Source organism: Lithobates pipiens, unplaced genomic scaffold, assembly GCF_037356315.1.
Source record: "Lithobates pipiens isolate NorthernLeopardFrog02 unplaced genomic scaffold, aLitPip1_a1.2 Scaffold_13, whole genome shotgun sequence".
NCBI classification, from domain to species: domain Eukaryota; kingdom Metazoa; phylum Chordata; class Amphibia; order Anura; family Ranidae; genus Lithobates; species Lithobates pipiens.
In genome coordinates this window covers 531,104,330-531,125,898 of record NW_027507718.1, presented here as the reverse complement: position 1 = coordinate 531,125,898, position 21,569 = coordinate 531,104,330, and the positions used below count along the sequence as shown (strand labels likewise).

The window sequence follows — 21,569 nt, the reverse complement described above, 5'->3', positions numbered from 1 at the left end:
CCTAGTGGTCATAATGCAGTATTTACCCCATTCACAGTGTTTTTATAATACCCATACTTTCTATAATACTCAGATGGAGCTGAGTATTATAGAAGGTACGTGTGCTCCTCCGCTCCACCTAGTGGCGATGTATTTTCCCTGTTCAGAGAATGTTCTCAGGCTATATTCTCTGAAGATCGAATGTTAAACTGTTAAAAATGCAGTGAATGGTGAAAATACTGTATTAGGTCCACCAGACAGAAGTGAATATCATCAGAAAAATTCGATCTGCAGAGATTATAACCTGAGAACATTCGATTTTGCAGTTTTGATGATGAACAAACATCTATGAGATTTTTTTTTTCTCTCTACCCCTCACACCAGAGAAGACGTTGGTTGTGTTTGGCGGTTGTCCAGAATGAGGATTGTTCTAAGTTCCTCCACGGCCACCGATCCTACTGACCTGCAGTGGAAGACGGCAGGTAGAGGGATGAGAGTCTGAATGGTGCCTGAACGGTGGGATTGGGGTGACGGAAAACACAATTTTCAACGATTTGGCCGGCTTCCTTGGTCACCTCCAGTGCGCCACCTCGGCGCTGTGGTTGCAGGACGTCCTGGTCCTTCGAAGGTTCTCCAGCGCCAAGGCCTGGTCCTCTGGAGAGAGTCCGCGGATCACCATGAGGAAGCGGTAGTTGCAGACGCTCCATTTTAGATTGCGTTGGGCAAACCTGGGGCTGGCGAGAAGCCCGATCCCGGCCCTCTCCGCTAAAATCCCCAGATAGGCGTCCTCCACGGGGATGGGAGGAACGGTCCTTGCGGCACGTAGGATGGACTTGGCCGCGTAGAAGGACACGATGTACCCGATTCCGTTGGCGTACGGCGGGTACAAATTGGGCTCGTACTCCCGGTATGAAACGTACCGTTTGCTGAGCGGATCCCGAATGACGACTCTCTTCTTCTCCGGGACGGCTGAGCCCACGTAGAGGTGGCCACTACTACCGGGGCCGCGGTCCCTCAGGAAGGACGGGAGGTAGTGCGTGTTGACGAAGCAGTCGTCGTCTGTTTTCAGAATGTAGCGCGGCCGGCACCTATCCGCCGCCCACTTCATGCCGTGCATGACCTTTAGGGTTAGGTTACGGTAGGAGTCCAGGTAGTCCCCCATGAGAATATCATAACTGGCCTTCTGCTCATTGTGGATGCGCCAATCGAGTTCTACATCCAACGTCCGTCCGACTAAAAACACCACCTGCCAGTTGTCCACGGTCCTTTCGGTTGGAGAGGCCCACGTCCTCCGTATGGCCTTCCGGGAGTCCTGATGGTCGGGCTTTGAGGCCACCAAGATGAGAAGGAGAAGCTCCGTCCGGCACTCGGGTTCCGGAAGCTCCTCCGAGAAGAGAGACGGGAAATGAATACCTTTTCTTCCGGATGGCGCAAAGTCGAAAAACCGAAACCATCGTTCCAGAAATTGGGACCGCGAATTCCAGAGCTGGAGGAAGGAGAAGCAGACGGCGACGCAGAGGAGAACCTTCAAACACCAAGAACGTCTGATGGCCATCGAAAGGGAGGTCTACATCTTCCTGAACGTAGAGTAGACCTCTCTGATGAGAGATACACCAAATGATCGCCGATTCCAAGGGTCAGGGTACAACGCACGGCGTGTCACAACCTCGCCTGGCATCCAGACTTTGTATTCCTGCCTCCCTCCGGATTCAGCGAATGGGAAAAGCTCCTGTCCCTGGAGGATGAATCTTCTGCGAGGTCCCTCTCGAAAAGCAATGCAGGAATTCCCCATCGGAGGCTCCCAACCTTCAGCATGTAAACAGCGGCCATGTGATAGGAATGGAGCCAAGCCCGGCCTCCAGTCCTTTATCAAACAAATCGGTGAAAGGCCATGCCAGATTGTGGTTGGACATTGTCCTGGGAACAGAGAATAAAAGGGACAAGGGGGGGGGGGGGGGGGAGAGGCTGGTTGGAGGGGGAGGGGGGGAGTTTGCAGAAGGGATGAATAGAACAAGTCTTCCTCTGTAATCCAACATAAAAGACTCTCAAGTTACAGCAAACAAGGGAGGCTGGGCAACTTAGACCAGCGAAGAGGAGATAGAGGCTGAGAACACATCTGAGCTGATTCAGGAGCCAATCCTGTGTGGAGGATAGAGGGACATGGAGATTTGAGGGGCCCCTGACCAGTGGAGATAGATTTAAGGGCCCCTGTGGAGGCAGACTGGTGGGGAGAGGTTTGAGAGGTCCCCTGTGAAGGATAGAAGGATGGAGAGGTTTGAGAGGTCCCTGTGGAGGATAGAAGGATGGAGAGATTGGAGGGACCCCTGTGGAGGATAGAAGGATGGAGAGATTGGAGGGTCCCCTGTGAAGGATAGAAGGATGGAGAGTTTGGAGGGACCCCTGTGGAGGATAGAAGGATGGAGAGATTGGAGGGTCCCCTGTGAAGGATGGAGAGATTGGAGGGTCCCCTGTGGAGGATAGAAGGATGGAGAGATCGGAGGGTCCCCTGTGGAAGATAGAAGGATGGAGAGATTGGAGGGTCCCCTGTGGAGGATAGAAGGGTGGAGAGATTGGAGGGTCCCCTGTGGAGGATAGAAGGGTGGAGAGATTGGAGGGTCCCCTGTGGAGGATAGAAGGATGGAGAGATTGGAGGGTCCCCTGTGGAGGATAGAAGGATGGAGAGATTGGAGGGTCCCCTGTGGAGGATAGAAGGATGGAGAGATTGGAGGGTCCCCTGTGGAGGATAGAAGGATGGAGAGATTGGAGGGTCCCCTGTGGAGGATAGAAGGATGGAGAGATTGGAGGGACCCCTGTGGAGGATAGAAGGGTGGAGAGATTGGAGGGTCCCCTGTGGAGGATAGAAGGATGGAGAGATTGGAGGGTCCCCTGTGGAAGATAGAAGGATGGAGAGATTGGAGGGTCCCCTGTGGAGGATAGAAGGATGGAGAGATTGGAGGGTCCCCTGTGGAGGATAGAAGGGTGGAGAGATTGGAGGGTCCCCTGTGGAGGATAGAAGGATGGAGAGATTGGAGGGTCCCCTGTGGAGGATAGAAGGATGGAGAGATTGGAGGGTCCCCTGTGGAGGATAGAAGGATGGAGAGATTGGAGGGTCCCCTGTGAAGGATAGAAGGATGGAGAGATTGGAGGGTCCCCTGTGGGGGATAGAAGGATGGAGAGATTGGAGGGTCCCCTGTGGAGGATAGAAGGATGGAGAGATTGGAGGGTTTCCTGTGGAGGATAGAAGGATGGAGAGATTGGAGGGTCCCCTGTGGAGGATAGAAGGATGGAGAGATTGGAGGGTCCCCTGTGGAGGATAGAAGGATGGAGAGATTGGAGGGTCCCCTGTGGAGGATAGAAGGATGGAGAGATTGGAGGGTCCCCTGTGGAGGATAGAAGGATGGAGAGATTGGAGGGACCCCTGTGGAGGATAGAAGGGTGGAGAGATTGGAGGGTCCCCTGTGGAGGATAGAAGGATGGAGAGATTGGAGGGTCCCCTGTGGAAGATAGAAGGATGGAGAGATTGGAGGGTCCCCTGTGGAGGATAGAAGGATGGAGAGATTGGAGGGTCCCCTGTGGAGGATAGAAGGGTGGAGAGATTGGAGGGTCCCCTGTGGAGGATAGAAGGATGGAGAGATTGGAGGGTCCCCTGTGGGGGATAGAAGGATGGAGAGATTGGAGGGTCCCCTGTGGGGGATAGAAGGATGGAGAGATTGGAGGGTCCCCTGTGGAGGATAGAAGGATGGAGAGATTGGAGGGTCCCCTGTGGAGGATAGAAGGGTGGAGAGATTGGAGGGTCCCCTGTGGAGGATAGAAGGATGTAGAGATTGGAGGGTCCCCTGTGGAGGATAGAAGGATGGAGAGATTGGAGGGACCCCTGTGGAGGATAGAAGGGTGGAGAGATTGGAGGGTCCCCTGTGGAGGATAGAAGGATGGAGAGATTGGAGGGTCCCCTGTGGAAGATAGAAGGATGGAGAGATTGGAGGGTCCCCTGTGGAGGATAGAAGGATGGAGAGATTGGAGGGTCCCCTGTGGAGGATAGAAGGATGGAGAGATTGGAGGGTCCCCTGTGGAAGATAGAAGGATGGAGAGATTGGAGGGTCCCCTGTGGAAGATAGAAGGATGGAGAGATTGGAGGGTCCCCTGTGGAGGATAGAAGGATGGAGAGATTGGAGGGTCCCCTGTGGAGGATAGAAGGATGGAGAGATTGGAGAGTCCCCTGTGGAGGATAGAAGGATGGAGAGATTGGAGGGTCCCCTGTGGAGGATAGAAGGGTGGAGAGATTGGAGGGTCCCCTGTGGAGGATAGAAGGATGGAGAGATTGGAGGGTCCCCTGTGGAGGATAGAAGGGTGGAGAGATTGGAGGGTCCCCTGTGGAGGATAGAAGGATGGAGAGATTGGAGGGTTTCCTGTGGAGGATAGAAGGATGGAGAGATTGGAGGGTTTCCTGTGGAGGATAGAAGGATGGAGAGATTGGAGGGTTTCCTGTGGAGGATAGAAGGATGGAGAGATTGGAGGATCCCCTGTGGAGGATAGAAGGATGGAGAGATTGGAGGGTTTCCTGTGGAGGATAGAAGGATGGAGAGATTGGAGGGTCCCCTGTGGAGGATAGAAGGATGGAGAGATTGGAGGGTCCCCTGTGGAAGATAGAAGGATGGAGAGATTGGAGGGTCCTCTGTGGAGGATAGAAGGATGGAGAGATTGGAGGGACCCCTGTGGAGGATAGAAGGATGGAGAGATTGGAGAGTCCCCTGTGGAGGATAGAAGGATGAAGAGATTTGAGGGTCCCCTGGGGAGGATAGAAGGATGGAGAGATTGGAGGGTTTCCTGTGGAGGATAGAAGGATGGAGAGATTGGAGGGTCCCCTGTGGAGGATAGAAGGATGGAGAGATTGGAGGGTCCCCTGTGGAGGATAGAAGGATGGAGAGATTGGAGGGTCCCCTGTGGAGGATAGAAGGATGGAGAGATTGGAGGGTCCCCTGTGAAGGATAGAAGGATGGAGAGATTGGAGGGTCCCCTGTGGAGGATAGAAGGATGGAGAGATTGGAGGGTCCCCTGTGGAGGATAGAAGGATGGAGAGATTGGAGGGACCCCTGTGGAGGATAGAAGGGTGGAGAGATTGGAGGGTCCCCTGTGGAGGATAGAAAGATGGAGAGATTGGAGGGTCCCCTGTGGAAGATAGAAGGATGGAGAGATTGGAGGGTCCCCTGTGGAGGATAGAAGGATGGAGAGATTGGAGGGTCCCCTGTGGAGGATAGAAGGGTGGAGAGATTGGAGGGTCCCCTGTGGAGGATAGAAGGATGGAGAGATTGGAGGGTCCCCTGTGGAGGATAGAAGGGTGGAGAGATTGGAGGGTCCCCTGTGGAGGATAGAAGGATGGAGAGATTGGAGGGTCCCCTGTGGAAGATAGAAGGATGGAGAGATTGGAGGGTCCCCTGTGGAGGATAGAAGGATGGAGAGATTGGAGGGTCCCCTGTGGAGGATAGAAGGGTGGAGAGATTGGAGGGTCCCCTGTGGAGGATAGAAGGATGGAGAGATTGGAGGGTCCCCTGTGGAGGATAGAAGGATGGAGAGATTGGAGGGACCCCTGTGGAGGATAGAAGGGTGGAGAGATTGGAGGGTCCCCTGTGGAGGATAGAAGGATGGAGAGATTGGAGGGTCCCCTGTGGAAGATAGAAGGATGGAGAGATTGGAGGGTCCCCTGTGGAAGATAGAAGGATGGAGAGATTGGAGGGTCCCCTGTGGAGGATAGAAGGATGGAGAGATTGGAGGGTCCCCTGTGGAGGATAGAAGGATGGAGAGATTGGAGGGTCCCCTGTGGAAGATAGAAGGATGGAGAGATTGGAGGGTCCCCTGTGGAGGATAGAAGGATGGAGAGATTGGAGGGTCCCCTGTGGAGGATAGAAGGATGGAGAGATTGGAGGGTCCCCTGTGGAGGATAGAAGGATGGAGAGATTGGAGGGACCCCTGTGGAGGATAGAAGGGTGGAGAGATTGGAGGGTCCCCTGTGGAGGATAGAAGGATGGAGAGATTGGAGGGTCCCCTGTGAAGGATAGAAGGATGGAGAGATTGGAGGGTCCCCTGTGGGGGATAGAAGGATGGAGAGATTGGAGGGTCCCCTGTGGAGGATAGAAGGATGGAGAGATTGGAGGGTTTCCTGTGGAGGATAGAAGGATGGAGAGATTGGAGGGTCCCCTGTGGAGGATAGAAGGATGGAGAGATTGGAGGGTCCCCTGTGGAAGATAGAAGGATGGAGAGATTGGAGGGTCCTCTGTGGAGGATAGAAGGATGGAGAGATTGGAGGGACCCCTGTGGAGGATAGAAGGATGGAGAGATTGGAGAGTCCCCTGTGGAGGATAGAAGGATGAAGAGATTTGAGGGTCCCCTGTGGAGGATAGAAGGATGGAGAGATTGGAGGGTCCCCTGTGGAGGATAGAAGGATGGAGAGATTGGAGGGTCCCCTGTGGAGGATAGAAGGATGGAGAGATTTGAGGGACCCCTGTGGAAGATAGAAGGATGGAGAGATTGGAGGGTCCCCTGTGGAGGATAGAAGGATGGAGAGATTGGAGGGTCCCCTGTGGAGGATAGAAGGGTGGAGAGATTGGAGGGTCCCCTGTGGAGGATAGAAGGATGGAGAGATTGGAGGGTCCCCTGTGGAGGATAGAAGGATGGAGAGATTGGAGGGTCCCCTGTGGAGGATAGAAGGATGGAGAGATTGGAGGGTCCCCTGTGAAGGATAGAAGGATGGAGAGATTGGAGGGTCCCCTGTGGGGGATAGAAGGATGGAGAGATTGGAGGGTCCCCTGTGGAGGATAGAAGGATGGAGAGATTGGAGGGTTTCCTGTGGAGGATAGAAGGATGGAGAGATTGGAGGGTCCCCTGTGGAGGATAGAAGGATGGAGAGATTGGAGGGTCCCCTGTGGAAGATAGAAGGATGGAGAGATTGGAGGGTCCTCTGTGGAGGATAGAAGGATGGAGAGATTGGAGGGACCCCTGTGGAGGATAGAAGGATGGAGAGATTGGAGAGTCCCCTGTGGAGGATAGAAGGATGAAGAGATTTGAGGGTCCCCTGTGGAGGATAGAAGGATGGAGAGATTGGAGGGTCCCCTGTGGAGGATAGAAGGATGGAGAGATTGGAGGGTCCCCTGTGGAGGATAGAAGGATGGAGACATTGGAGGATCCCCTGTGGAGGATAGAAGGATGGAGAGATTGGAGGGTCCCCTGTGGAGGATAGAAGGATGGAGAGATTGGAGGGTCCCCTGTGGAGGATAGAAGGATGGAGAGATTGGAGGGTCCCCTGTGGAGGATAGAAGGATGGAGAGATTGGAGGGTCCCCTGTGAAGGATAGAAGGATGGAGAGATTGGAGGGTCCCCTGTGGGGGATAGAAGGATGGAGAGATTGGAGGGTCCCCTGTGGAGGATAGAAGGATGGAGAGATTGGAGGGTTTCCTGTGGAGGATAGAAGGATGGAGAGATTGGAGGGTCCCCTGTGGAGGATAGAAGGATGGAGAGATTGGAGGGTCCCCTGTGGAAGATAGAAGGATGGAGAGATTGGAGGGTCCTCTGTGGAGGATAGAAGGATGGAGAGATTGGAGGGACCCCTGTGGAGGATAGAAGGATGGAGAGATTGGAGAGTCCCCTGTGGAGGATAGAAGGATGAAGAGATTTGAGGGTCCCCTGTGGAGGATAGAAGGATGGAGAGATTGGAGGGTCCCCTGTGGAGGATAGAAGGATGGAGAGATTGGAGGGTCCCCTGTGGAGGATAGAAGGATGGAGACATTGGAGGATCCCCTGTGGAGGATAGAAGGATGGAGAGATTGGAGGGTCCCCTGTGGAGGATAGAAGGATGGAGAGATTGGAGGGTCCCCTGTGGAGGATAGAAGGATGGAGAGATTGGAGAGTCCCCTGTGAAGGATAGAAGGATGGAGACATTGGAGGGTCCCCTGTGGGGGATAGAAGGATGGAGAGATTGGAGGGTCCTCTGTGGAGGATAGAAGGATGGAGAGATTGGAGGGTCCCCTGTGAAGGATGGAGAGATTGGAGGGTCCCCTGTGGAGGATAGAAGGATGGAGAGATCGGAGGGTCCCCTGTGGAGGATAGAAGGGTGGAGAGATTGGAGGGTCCCCTGTGAAGGATGGAGAGATTGGAGGGTCCCCTGTGGAGGATAGAAGGATGGAGAGATTGGAGGGTCCCCTGTGGAGGATAGAAGGGTGGAGAGATTGGAGGGTCCCCTGTGGAGGATAGAAGGGTGGAGAGATTTGAGGGTCCCCTGTGGAGGATAGAAGGATGGAGAGATTGGAGGGTCCCCTGTGGAGGATAGAAGGATGGAGAGATTGGAGGGTCCCCTGTGGAGGATAGAAGGATGGAGAGATTGGAGGGTCCCCTGTGGAGGATAGAAGGATGGAGAGATTGGAGGGACCCCTGTGGAGGATAGAAGGGTGGAGAGATTGGAGGGTCCCCTGTGGAGGATAGAAGGATGGAGAGATTGGAGGGTCCCCTGTGGAAGATAGAAGGATGGAGAGATTGGAGGGTCCCCTGTGGAGGATAGAAGGATGGAGAGATTGGAGGGTCCCCTGTGGAGGATAGAAGGGTGGAGAGATTGGAGGGTCCCCTGTGGAGGATAGAAGGATGGAGAGATTGGAGGGTCCCCTGTGGAGGATAGAAGGATGGAGAGATTGGAGGGTCCCCTGTGGAGGATAGAAGGATGGAGAGATTGGAGGGTCCCCTGTGAAGGATAGAAGGATGGAGAGATTGGAGGGTCCCCTGTGGGGGATAGAAGGATGGAGAGATTGGAGGGTCCCCTGTGGAGGATAGAAGGATGGAGAGATTGGAGGGTTTCCTGTGGAGGATAGAAGGATGGAGAGATTGGAGGGTCCCCTGTGGAGGATAGAAGGATGGAGAGATTGGAGGGTCCCCTGTGGAAGATAGAAGGATGGAGAGATTGGAGGGTCCTCTGTGGAGGATAGAAGGATGGAGAGATTGGAGGGACCCCTGTGGAGGATAGAAGGATGGAGAGATTGGAGAGTCCCCTGTGGAAGATAGAAGGATGAAGAGATTTGAGGGTCCCCTGTGGAGGATAGAAGGATGGAGAGATTGGAGGGTCCCCTGTGGAGGATAGAAGGATGGAGAGATTGGAGGGTCCCCTGTGGAGGATAGAAGGATGGAGACATTGGAGGATCCCCTGTGGAGGATAGAAGGATGGAGAGATTGGAGGGTCCCCTGTGGAGGATAGAAGGATGGAGAGATTGGAGGGTCCCCTGTGGAGGATAGAAGGATGGAGAGATTGGAGAGTCCCCTGTGAAGGATAGAAGGATGGAGACATTGGAGGGTCCCCTGTGGGGGATAGAAGGATGGAGAGATTGGAGGGTCCTCTGTGGAGGATAGAAGGATGGAGAGATTGGAGGGTCCCCTGTGGAGGATAGAAGGATGGAGAGATTGGAGAGTCCCCTGTGGAGGATAGAAGGATGGAGAGATCGGAGGGCCCCCTGCGGAGGATAGAAGGATGAAGAGATTGGAGGGTCCCCTGTGGGGGATAGAAGGATTGAGAGATTGGAGGGTCCCCTGTGGAGGATAGAAGGATGGAGAGATTGGAGGGTCCCCTGTGGAGGATAGAAGGATGGAGAGATTGGAGGGCCCCCTGTGGAGGATAGAAGGATGGAGAGATTGGAGAGTCCCCTGTGGAGGATAGAAGGATGGAGAGATTGGAGGGTCCCCTGTGGGGGATAGAAGGATGGAGAGATTGGAGGGTCCTCTGTGGAGGATAGAAGGATGGAGAGATTGGAGGGCCCCCTGTGGAGGATAGAAGGATGGAGAGATTGGAGAGTCCCCTGTGGAGGATAGAAGGATGGAGAGATTGGAGGGTCCCCTGTGGAGGATAGAAGGATGGAGAGATTGGAGGGTCCCCTGTGGAGGATAGAAGGATGGAGAGATTGGAGGGTCCCCTGTGGAGGATAGAAGGGTGGAGAGATTGGAGGGCCCCCTGTGGAGGATAGAAGGATGGAGAGATTGGAGGGTCCCCTGTGGAGGATAGAAGGATGGAGAGATTGGAGGGTCCCCTGTGGAGGATAGAAGGATGGAGACATTGGAGGATCCCCTGTGGAGGATAGAAGGATGGAGAGATTGGAGGGTCCCCTGTGGAGGATAGAAGGATGGAGAGATTGGAGGGTCCCCTGTGGAGGATAGAAGGATGGAGAGATTGGAGGGTCCTCTGTGGAGGATAGAAGGGTGGAGAGATTGGAGGGCCCCCTGTGGAGGATAAAAGGATGGAGAGATTGGAGGGTCCCCTGTGGAGGATAGAAGGATGGAGAGATTGGAGGGTCCTCTGTGGAGGATAGAAGGATGGAGACATTGGAGGATCCCCTGTGGAGGATAGAAGGATGGAGAGATTAGAGGGTCCCCTGTGGAGGATAGAAGGATGGAGAGATTGGAGGGTCCCCTGTGGAGGATAGAAGGGTGGAGAGATTGGAGGGCCCCCTGTGGAGGATAGAAGGATGGAGAGATTGGAGGGTCCCCTGTGGAGGATAGAAGGATGGAGAGATTGGAGGGTCCTCTGTGGAGGATAGAAGGATGGAGACATTGGAGGATCCCCTGTGGAGGATAGAAGGATGGAGAGATTGGAGGGTCCCCTGTGGAGGATAGAAGGATGGAGAGATTGGAGGGTCCCCTGTGAAGGATAGAAGGATGGAGAGATTGGAGAGTCCCCTGTGAAGGATAGAAGGATGGAGACATTGGAGGGTCCCCTGTGGGGGATAGAAGGATGGAGAGATTGGAGGGTCCCCTGTGGAGGATAGAAGGATGGAGAGATTGGAGGGTCCTCTGTGGAGGATAGAAGGATGGAGAGATTGGAGGGCCCCCTGTGGAGGATAGAAGGATGGAGAGATTGGAGAGTCCCCTGTGGAGGATAGAAGGATGGAGAGATTGGAGGGTCCCCTGTGGAGGATAGAAGGATGGAGAGATTGGAGGGTCCCCTGTGGAGGATAGAAGGGTGGAGAGATTGGAGGGACCCCTGTGGAGGATAGAAGGATGGAGAGATTGGAGGGACCCCTGTGGAGGATAGAAGGATGGAGAGATTGGAGGGTCCCCTGTGGAGGATAGAAGGATGGAGAGATTGGAGGGTCCCCTGTGGAGGATAGAAGGATGGAGAGATTGGAGGGTCCCCTGTGGAGGATAGAAGGATGGAGAGATTGGAGGGCCCCCTGTGGAGGATAGAAGGATGGAGAGATTGGAGGGTCCCCTGTGGAAGATAGAAGGATGGAGAGATTGGAGGGTCCTCTGGGGAGGATAGAAGGATGGAGAGATTGGAGGGACCCCTGTGGAGGATAGAAGGATGGAGAGATTGGAGGGTCCCCTGTGGAGGATAGAAGGATGGAGAGATTGGAGGGACCCCTGTGGAGGATAGAAGGATGGAGAGATTGGAGGGTCCCCTGTGGAGGATAGAAGGATGGAGAGATTGGAGGGTCCCCTGTGGAGGATAGAAGGATGGAGAGATTGGAGGGCCCCCTGTGGAGGATAGAAGGATGGAGAGATTGGAGGGACCCCTGTGGAGGATAGAAGGATGGAGAGATTGGAGGGTCCCCTGTGGAGGATAGAAGGAAGGAGAGATTGGAGGGTCCCCTGTGGAGGATAGAAGGATGGAGAGATTGGAGGTACCCTTGTGGTGTATAGAAGGATGGAGAGATTGGAGGGCCCCCTGTGGAGGATAGAAGGATGGAGAGATTGGAGGGTCCCCTGTGGAGGATAGAAGGATGGAGAGATTGGAGGGCCCCCTGTGGAGGATAGAAGGATGGAGAGATTGGAGGGTCCCCTGTGGAGGATAGAAGGATGGAGAGATTGGAGGGACCCCTGTGGAGGATAGAAGGGTGGAGAGATTGGAGGGTCCCCTGTGGAGGATAGAAGGATGAAGAGATTGGAGGGTCCCCTGTGGAGGATAGAAGGATGGAGAGATTGGAGGGTCCCCTGTGGAGGATAGAAGGATGGAGAGATTGGAGAGTCCCCTGTGGAGGATAGAAGGATGGAGAGATTGGAGGGTCCCCTGTGGAGGATAGAAGGATGGAGAGATTGGAGGGTCCCCTGTGGGGGATAGAAGGATGGAGAGATTGGAGGGTCTCCTGTGGAAGATAGAAGGATGGAGAGATTGGAGGGTCCCCTGTGGAGGATAGAAGGATGAAGAGATTTGAGGGTCCCCTGTGGAGGATAGAAGGATGGAGAGATTGGAGGGTCCCCTGTGGAGGATAGAAGGATGGAGAGATTGGAGGGTCCCCTGTGGAGGATAGAAGGATGGAGAGATTGGAGAGTCCCCTGTGGAGGATAGAAGGATGGAGAGATTGGAGGGTCCCCTGTGGAAGATAGAAGGATGGAGAGATTGGAGGGTCCCCTGTGGAGGATAGAAGGATGAAGAGATTTGAGGGTCCCCTGTGGAGGATAGAAGGATGGAGAGATTGGAGGGTCCCCTGTGGAGGATAGAAGGATGGAGACATTGGAGGATTCCCTGTGGAGGATAGAAGGATGGAGAGATTGGAGGGTCCCCTGTGGAGGATAGAAGGATGGAGAGATTGGAGGGTCCCCTGTGAAGGATAGAAGGATGGAGAGATTGGAGAGTCCCCTGTGAAGGATAGAAGGATGGAGAGATTGGAGGGTCCCCTGTGGAAGATAGAAGGATGGAGAGATTGGAGGGTCCCCTGTGGAGGATAGAAGGATGAAGAGATTTGAGGGTCCCCTGTGGAGGATAGAAGGATGGAGAGATTGGAGGGTCCCCTGTGGAGGATAGAAGGATGGAGACATTGGAGGATCCCCTGTGGAGGATAGAAGGATGGAGAGATTGGAGGGTCCCCTGTGGAGGATAGAAGGATGGAGAGATTGGAGGGTCCCCTGTGAAGGATAGAAGGATGGAGAGATTGGAGGGTCCCCTGTGAAGGATAGAAGGATGTAGAGATTGGAGGGTCCCCTGTGGAGGATAGAAGGATGGAGAGATTGGAGGGTCCCCTGTGAAGGATAGAAGGATGGAGAGATTGGAGGGTCTCCTGTGGAGGATAGAAGGATGGAGAGATTGGAGGGTCCCCTGTGAAGGATAGAAGGATGGAGAGATTGGAGGGTCCCCTGTGAAGGATAGAAGGATGGAGAGATTGGAGGGTCTCCTGTGGAGGATAGAAGGATGGAGAGATTGGAGGGTCCCCTGTGAAGGATAGAAGGATGGAGAGATTGGAGGGTCCCCTGTGGGGGATAGAAGGATGGAGAGATTGGAGGGTCCCCTGTGAAGGATAGAAGGGTGGAGAGATTGGAGGGTCCCCTGCGGAGGATAGAAGGGTGGAGAGATTGGAGGGTCCCCTGTGAAGGATAGAAGGATGGAGAGATTGGAGGGTCCCCTGTGAAGGATAGAAGGATGGAGAGATTGGAGAGTCCCCTGTGGAGGATAGAACGATGGAGAGATTGGAGGGTCCCCTGTGGAAGATAGAAGGATGGAGAGATTGGAGGGTCCCCTGTGGAGGATAGAAGGATGAAGAGATTTGAGGGTCCCCTGTGGAGGATAGAAGGATGGAGAGATTGGAGGGTCCCCTGCGGAGGATAGAAGGATGGAGACATTGGAGGATCCCCTGTGGAGGATAGAAGGATGGAGAGATTGGAGGGTCCCCTATGGAGGATAGAAGGATGGAGAGATTGGAGGGTCCCCTGTGAAGGATAGAAGGATGGAGAGATTGGAGGGTCCCCTGTGAAGGATAGAAGGATGTAGAGATTGGAGGGTCCCCTGTGGAGGATAGAAGGATGGAGAGATTGGAGGGTCCCCTGTGGAGGATAGAAGGATGGAGAGATTGGAGGGTCCCCTGTGAAGGATAGAAGGATGGAGAGATTGGAGGGTCCCCTGTGGGGGATAGAAGGATGGAGAGATTGGAGGGTCCCCTGTGAAGGATAGAAGGGTGGAGAGATTGGAGGGTCCCCTGCGGAGGATAGAAGGGTGGAGAGATTGGAGGGTCCCCTGTGGAGGATAGAAGGATGGAGAGATTGGAGGGTCCCCTGTGGAGGATAGAAGGATGGAGAGATTGGAGGGTCCCCTGTGGAGGATAGAAGGATGGAGAGATCGGAGGGCCCCCTGCGGAGGATAGAAGGATGGAGAGATTGGAGGGTCCCCTGTGGAGGATAGAAGGATGGAGAGATTGGAGGGTCCCCTGTGGAGGATAGAAGGATGGAGAGCTTGGAGGGTCCCCTGTGGAGGATAGAAGGATGGAGAGATTGGAGGGTCCCCTGTGGAGGATAGAAGGATGGAGAGATTGGAGGGTCCCCTGTGGAGGATAGAAGGATGGAGAGATTGGAGGGTCCCCTGTGAAGGATAGAAGGATGGAGAGATTGGAGGGTCCCCTGTGGGGGATAGAAGGATGGAGAGATTGGAGGGTCCCCTGTGGGGGATAGAAGGATGGAGAGATTGGAGGGTCCCCTGTGGAGGATAGAAGGATGGAGAGATTGGAGGGTTTCCTGTGGAGGATAGAAGGATGGAGAGATTGGAGGGTCCCCTGTGGAGGATAGAAGGATGGAGAGATTGGAGGGCCCCCTGTGGAGGATAGAAGGATGGAGAGATTGGAGGGTCCCCTGTGGAGGATAGAAGGATGAAGAGATTTGAGGGTCCCCTGTGGAGGATAGAAGGATGGAGAGATTGGAGAGTCCCCTGTGGAGGATAGAAGGATGGAGACATTGGAGGATCCCCTGTGGAGGATAGAAGGATGGAGAGATTGGAGGGTCCCCTGTGGAGGATAGAAGGATGGAGAGATTGGAGGGTCCCCTGTGAAGGATAGAAGGATGGAGAGATTGGAGAGTCCCCTGTGAAGGATAGAAGGATGGAGACATTGGAGGGTCCCCTGTGGGGGATAGAAGGATGGAGAGATTGGAGGGTCCCCTGTGGAGGATAGAAGGATGGAGAGATTGGAGGGTCCTCTGTGGAGGATAGAAGGATGGAGAGATTGGAGGGCCCCCTGTGGAGGATAGAAGGATGGAGAGATTGGAGAGTCCCCTGTGGAGGATAGAAGGATGGAGAGATTGGAGGGTCCCCTGTGGAGGATAGAAGGATGGAGAGATTGGAGGGTCCCCTGTGGAGGATAGAAGGGTGGAGAGATTGGAGGGACCCCTGTGGAGGATAGAAGGATGGAGAGATTGGAGGGACCCCTGTGGAGGATAGAAGGATGGAGAGATTGGAGGGTCCCCTGTGGAGGATAGAAGGATGGAGAGATTGGAGGGTCCCCTGTGGAGGATAGAAGGATGGAGAGATTGGAGGGTCCCCTGTGGAGGATAGAAGGATGGAGAGATTGGAGGGCCCCCTGTGGAGGATAGAAGGATGGAGAGATTGGAGGGTCCCCTGTGGAAGATAGAAGGATGGAGAGATTGGAGGGTCCTCTGGGGAGGATAGAAGGATGGAGAGATTGGAGGGACCCCTGTGGAGGATAGAAGGATGGAGAGATTGGAGGGTCCCCTGTGGAGGATAGAAGGATGGAGAGATTGGAGGGCCCCCTGTGGAGGATAGAAGGATGGAGAGATTGGAGGGACCCCTGTGGAGGATAGAAGGATGGAGAGATTGGAGGGTCCCCTGTTGAGGATAGAAGGATGGAGAGATTGGAGGGTCCCCTGTGGAGGATAGAAGGATGGAGAGATTGGAGGGCCCCCTGTGGAGGATAGAAGGATGGAGAGATTGGAGGGACCCCTGTGGAGGATAGAAGGATGGAGAGATTGGAGGGTCCCCTGTGGAGGATAGAAGGATGGAGAGATTGGAGGGTCCCCTGTGGAGGATAGAAGGATGGAGAGATTGGAGGTACCCTTGTGGTGTATAGAAGGATGGAGAGATTGGAGGGCCCCCTGTGGAGGATAGAAGGATGGAGAGATTGGAGGGTCCCCTGTGGAGGATAGAAGGATGGAGAGATTGGAGGGACCCCTGTGGAGGATAGAAGGGTGGAGAGATTGGAGGGTCCCCTGTGGAGGATAGAAGGATGAAGAGATTGGAGGGTCCCCTGTGGAGGATAGAAGGATGGAGAGATTGGAGGGTCCCCTGTGGAGGATAGAAGGATGGAGAGATTGGAGAGTCCCCTGTGGAGGATAGAAGGATGGAGAGATTGGAGGGTCCCCTGTGGAGGATAGAAGGATGGAGAGATTGGAGGGTCCCCTGTGGAAGATAGAAGGATGGAGAGATTGGAGGGTCCCCTGTGGAGGATAGAAGGATGAAGAGATTTGAGGGTCCCCTGTGGAGGATAGAAGGATGGAGAGATTGGAGGGTCCCCTGTGGAGGATAGAAGGATGGAGAGATTGGAGGGTCCCCTGTGGAGGATAGAAGGATGGAGAGATTGGAGAGTCCCCTGTGGAGGATAGAAGGATGGAGAGATTGGAGGGTCCCCTGTGGAAGATAGAAGGATGGAGAGATTGGAGGGTCCCCTGTGGAGGATAGAAGGATGAAGAGATTTGAGGGTCCCCTGTGGAGGATAGAAGGATGGAGAGATTGGAGGGTCCCCTGTGGAGGATAGAAGGATGGAGACATTGGAGGATCCCCTGTGGAGGATAGAAGGATGGAGAGATTGGAGGGTCCCCTGTGGAGGATAGAAGGATGGAGAGATTGGAGGGTCCCCTGTGAAGGATAGAAGGATGGAGAGATTGGAGAGTCCCCTGTGAAGGATAGAAGGATGGAGACATTGGAGGGTCCCCTGTGGGGGATAGAAGGATGGAGAGATTGGAGAGTCCCCTGTGGAGGATAGAAGGATGGAGAGATTGGAGGGTCCCCTGTGGAAGATAGAAGGATGGAGAGATTGGAGGGTCCCCTGTGGAGGATAGAAGGATGAAGAGATTTGAGGGTCCCCTGTGGAGGATAGAAGGATGGAGAGATTGGAGGGTCCCCTGTGGAGGATAGAAGGATGGAGAGATTGGAGGGTCCCCTGTGAAGGATAGAAGGATGGAGAGATTGGAGGGTCCCCTGTGAAGGATAGAAGGATGTAGAGATTGGAGGGTCCCCTGTGGAGGATAGAAGGATGGAGAGATTGGAGGGTCCCCTGTGAAGGATAGAAGGATGGAGAGATTGGAGGGTCTCCTGTGGAGGATAGAAGGATGGAGAGATTGGAGGGTCCCCTGTGAAGGATAGAAGGATGGAGAGATTGGAGGGTCCCCTGTGAAGGATAGAAGGATGGAGAGATTGGAGGGTCTCCTGTGGAGGATAGAAGGATGGAGAGATTGGAGGGTCCCCTGTGAAGGATAGAAGGATGGAGAGATTGGAGGGTCCCCTGTGAAGGATAGAAGGATGGAGAGATTGGAGAGTCCCCTGTGGAGGATAGAAGGATGGAGAGATTGGAGGGTCCCCTGTGGAAGATAGAAGGATGGAGAGATTGGAGGGTCCCCTGTGGAGGATAGAAGGATGAAGAGATTTGAGGGTCCCCTGTGGAGGATAGAAGGATGGAGAGATTGGAGGGTCCCCTGCGGAGGATAGAAGGATGGAGACATTGGAGGATCCCCTGTGGAGGATAGAAGGATGGAGAGATTGGAGGGTCCCCTGTGGAGGATAGAAGGATGGAGAGATTGGAGGGTCCCCTGTGAAGGATAGAAGGATGGAGAGATTGGAGGGTCCCCTGTGAAGGATAGAAGGATGTAGAGATTGGAGGGTCCCCTGTGGAGGATAGAAGGATGGAGAGATTGGAGGGTCCCCTGTGGAGGATAGAAGGATGGAGAGATTGGAGGGCCCCCTGTGGAGGATAGAAGGATGGAGAGATTGGAGAGTCCCCTGTGGAGGATAGAAGGATGGAGAGATTGGAGGGTCCCCTGTGGAGGATAGAAGGATGGAGAGATTGGAGGGTCCCCTGTGGAGGATAGAAGGGTGGAGAGATTGGAGGGCCCCCTGTGGAGGATAGAAGGATGGAGAGATTGGAGGGTCCCCTGTGGAGGATAGAAGGATGGAGAGATTGGAGGGTCCCCTGTGGAGGATAGAAGGATGGAGACATTGGAGGATCCCCTGTGGAGGATAGAAGGATGGAGAGATTGGAGGGTCCCCTGTGGAGGATAGAAGGATGGAGAGATTGGAGGGTCCCCTGTGGAGGATAGAAGGATGGAGAGATTGGAGGGTCCTCTGTGGAGGATAGAAGGGTGGAGAGATTGGAGGGCCCCCTGTGGAGGATAGAAGGATGGAGAGATTGGAGGGTCCCCTGTGGAGGATAGAAGGATGGAGAGATTGGAGGGTCCTCTGTGGAGGATAGAAGGATGGAGACATTGGAGGATCCCCTGTGGAGGATAGAAGGATGGAGAGATTGGAGGGTCCCCTGTGGAGGATAGAAGGATGGAGAGATTGGAGGGTCCCCTGTGAAGGATAGAAGGATGGAGAGATTGGAGAGTCCCCTGTGAAGGATAGAAGGATGGAGACATTGGAGGGTCCCCTGTGGGGGATAGAAGGATGGAGAGATTGGAGGGTCCCCTGTGGAGGATAGAAGGATGGAGAGATTGGAGGGTCCTCTGTGGAGGATAGAAGGATGGAGAGATTGGAGGGCCCCCTGTGGAGGATAGAAGGATGGAGAGATTGGAGAGTCCCCTGTGGAGGATAGAAGGATGGAGAGATTGGAGGGTCCCCTGTGGAGGATAGAAGGATGGAGAGATTGGAGGGTCCCCTGTGGAGGATAGAAGGGTGGAGAGATTGGAGGGACCCCTGTGGAGGATAGAAGGATGGAGAGATTGGAGGGACCCCTGTGGAGGATAGAAGGATGGAGAGATTGGAGGGTCCCCTGTGGAGGATAGAAGGATGGAGAGATTGGAGGGTCCCCTGTGGAGGATAGAAGGATGGAGAGATTGGAGGGTCCCCTGTGGAGGATAGAAGGATGGAGAGATTGGAGGGCCCCCTGTGGAGGATAGAAGGATGGAGAGATTGGAGGGTCCCCTGTGGAAGATAGAAGGATGGAGAGATTGGAGGGTCCTCTGGGGAGGATAGAAGGATGGAGAGATTGGAGGGACCCCTGTGGAGGATAGAAGGATGGAGAGATTGGAGGGTCCCCTGTGGAGGATAGAAGGATGGAGAGATTGGAGGGACCCCTGTGGAGGATAGAAGGATGGAGAGATTGGAGGGTCCCCTGTGGAGGATAGAAGGATGGAGAGATTGGAGGGTCCCCTGTGGAGGATAGAAGGATGGAGAGATTGGAGGGCCCCCTGTGGAGGATAGAAGGATGGAGAGATTGGAGGGACCCCTGTGGAGGATAGAAGGATGGAGAGATTGGAGGGTCCCCTGTGGAGGATAGAAGGAAGGAGAGATTGGAGGGTCCCCTGTGGAGGATAGAAGGATGGAGAGATTGGAGGTACCCTTGTGGTGTATAGAAGGATGGAGAGATTGGAGGGCCCCCTGTGGAGGATAGAAGGATGGAGAGATTGGAGGGTCCCCTGTGGAGGATAGAAGGATGGAGAGATTGGAGGGCCCCCTGTGGAGGATAGAAGGATGGAGAGATTGGAGGGTCCCCTGTGGAGGATAGAAGGATGGAGAGATTGGAGGGACCCCTGTGGAGGATAGAAGGGTGGAGAGATTGGAGGGTCCCCTGTGGAGGATAGAAGGATGAAGAGATTGGAGGGTCCCCTGTGGAGGATAGAAGGATGGAGAGATTGGAGGGTCCCCTGTGGAGGATAGAAGGATGGAGAGATTGGAGAGTCCCCTGTGGAGGATAGAAGGATGGAGAGATTGGAGGGTCCCCTGTGGAGGATAGAAGGATGGAGAGATTGGAGGGTCCCCTGTGGGGGATAGAAGGATGGAGAGATTGGAGGGTCTCCTGTGGAAGATAGAAGGATGGAGAGATTGGAGGGTCCCCTGTGGAGGATAGAAGGATGAAGAGATTTGAGGGTCCCCTGTGGAGGATAGAAGGATGGAGAGATTGGAGGGTCCCCTGTGGAGGATAGAAGGATGGAGAGATTGGAGGGTCCCCTGTGGAGGATAGAAGGATGGAGAGATTGGAGAGTCCCCTGTGGAGGATAGAAGGATGGAGAGATTGGAGGGTCCCCTGTGGAAGATAGAAGGATGGAGAGATTGGAGGGTCCCCTGTGGAGGATAGAAGGATGAAGAGATTTGAGGGTCCCCTGTGGAGGATAGAAGGATGGAGAGATTGGAGGGTCCCCTGTGGAGGATAGAAGGATGGAGACATTGGAGGATTCCCTGTGGAGGATAGAAGGATGGAGAGATTGGAGGGTCCCCTGTGGAGGATAGAAGGATGGAGAGATTGGAGGGTCCCCTGTGAAGGATAGAAGGATGGAGAGATTGGAGAGTCCCCTGTGAAGGATAGAAGGATGGAGAGATTGGAGGGTCCCCTGTGGAAGATAGAAGGATGGAGAGATTGGAGGGTCCCCTGTGGAGGATAGAAGGATGAAGAGATTTGAGGGTCCCCTGTGGAGGATAGAAGGATGGAGAGATTGGAGGGTCCCCTGTGGAGGATAGAAGGATGGAGACATTGGAGGATCCCCTGTGGAGGATAGAAGGATGGAGAGATTGGAGGGTCCCCTGTGGAGGATAGAAGGATGGAGAGATTGGAGGGTCCCCTGTGAAGGATAGAAGGATGGAGAGATTGGAGGGTCCCCTGTGAAGGATAGAAGGATGTAAAGATTGGAGGGTCCCCTGTGGAGGATAGAAGGATGGAGAGATTGGAGGGTCCCCTGTGAAGGATAGAAGGATGGAGAGATTGGAGGGTCTCCTGTGGAGGATAGAAGGATGGAGAGATTGGAGGGTCCCCTGTGAAGGATAGAAGGATGGAGAGATTGGAGGGTCCCCTGTGAAGGATAGAAGGATGGAGAGATTGGAGGGTCTCCTGTGGAGGATAGAAGGATGGAGAGATTGGAGGGTCCCCTGTGAAGGATAGAAGGATGGAGAGATTGGAGGGTCCCCTGTGGGGGATAGAAGGATGGAGAGATTGGAGGGTCCCCTGTGAAGGATAGAAGGGTGGAGAGATTGGAGGGTCCCCTGCGGAGGATAGAAGGGTGGAGAGATTGGAGGGTCCCCTGTGAAGGATAGAAGGATGGAGAGATTGGAGGGTCCCCTGTGAAGGATAGAAGGATGGAGAGATTGGAGAGTCCCCTGTGGAGGATAGAACGATGGAGAGATTGGAGGGTCCCCTGTGGAAGATAGAAGGATGGAGAGATTGGAGGGTCCCCTGTGGAGGATAGAAGGATGAAGAGATTTGAGGGTCCCCTGTGGAGGATAGAAGGATGGAGAGATTGGAGGGTCCCCTGCGGAGGATAGAAGGATGGAGACATTGGAGGATCCCCTGTGGAGGATAGAAGGATGGAGAGATTGGAGGGTCCCCTATGGAGGATAGAAGGATGGAGAGATTGGAGGGTCCCCTGTGAAGGATAGAAGGATGGAGAGATTGGAGGGTCCCCTGTGAAGGATAGAAGGATGTAGAGATTGGAGGGTCCCCTGTGGAGGATAGAAGGATGGAGAGATTGGAGGGTCCCCTGTGGAGGATAGAAGGATGGAGAGATTGGAGGGTCCCCTGTGAAGGATAGAAGGATGGAGAGATTGGAGGGTCCCCTGTGGGGGATAGAAGGATGGAGAGATTGGAGGGTCCCCTGTGAAGGATAGAAGGGTGGAGAGATTAGAGGGTCCCCTGCGGAGGATAGAAGGGTGGAGA

General features: G+C 54.3%; 1 protein-coding gene across 1 annotated transcript; it reads right to left on the bottom strand.

Moving 5' to 3' along the window:
* Positions 1 to 255: 255 nt before the first annotated feature.
* LOC143975691 (beta-1,3-galactosyltransferase 5-like) lies at positions 256 to 1,897 on the bottom strand. Its single transcript, XM_077478186.1, has one exon. The coding sequence runs from the start codon at positions 1,532 to 1,534 to the stop codon at positions 551 to 553; it is 984 nt and encodes a 327-aa protein (XP_077334312.1). The 5' UTR covers positions 1,535 to 1,897; the 3' UTR covers positions 256 to 550.
* Positions 1,898 to 21,569: the final 19,672 nt, after the last annotated feature.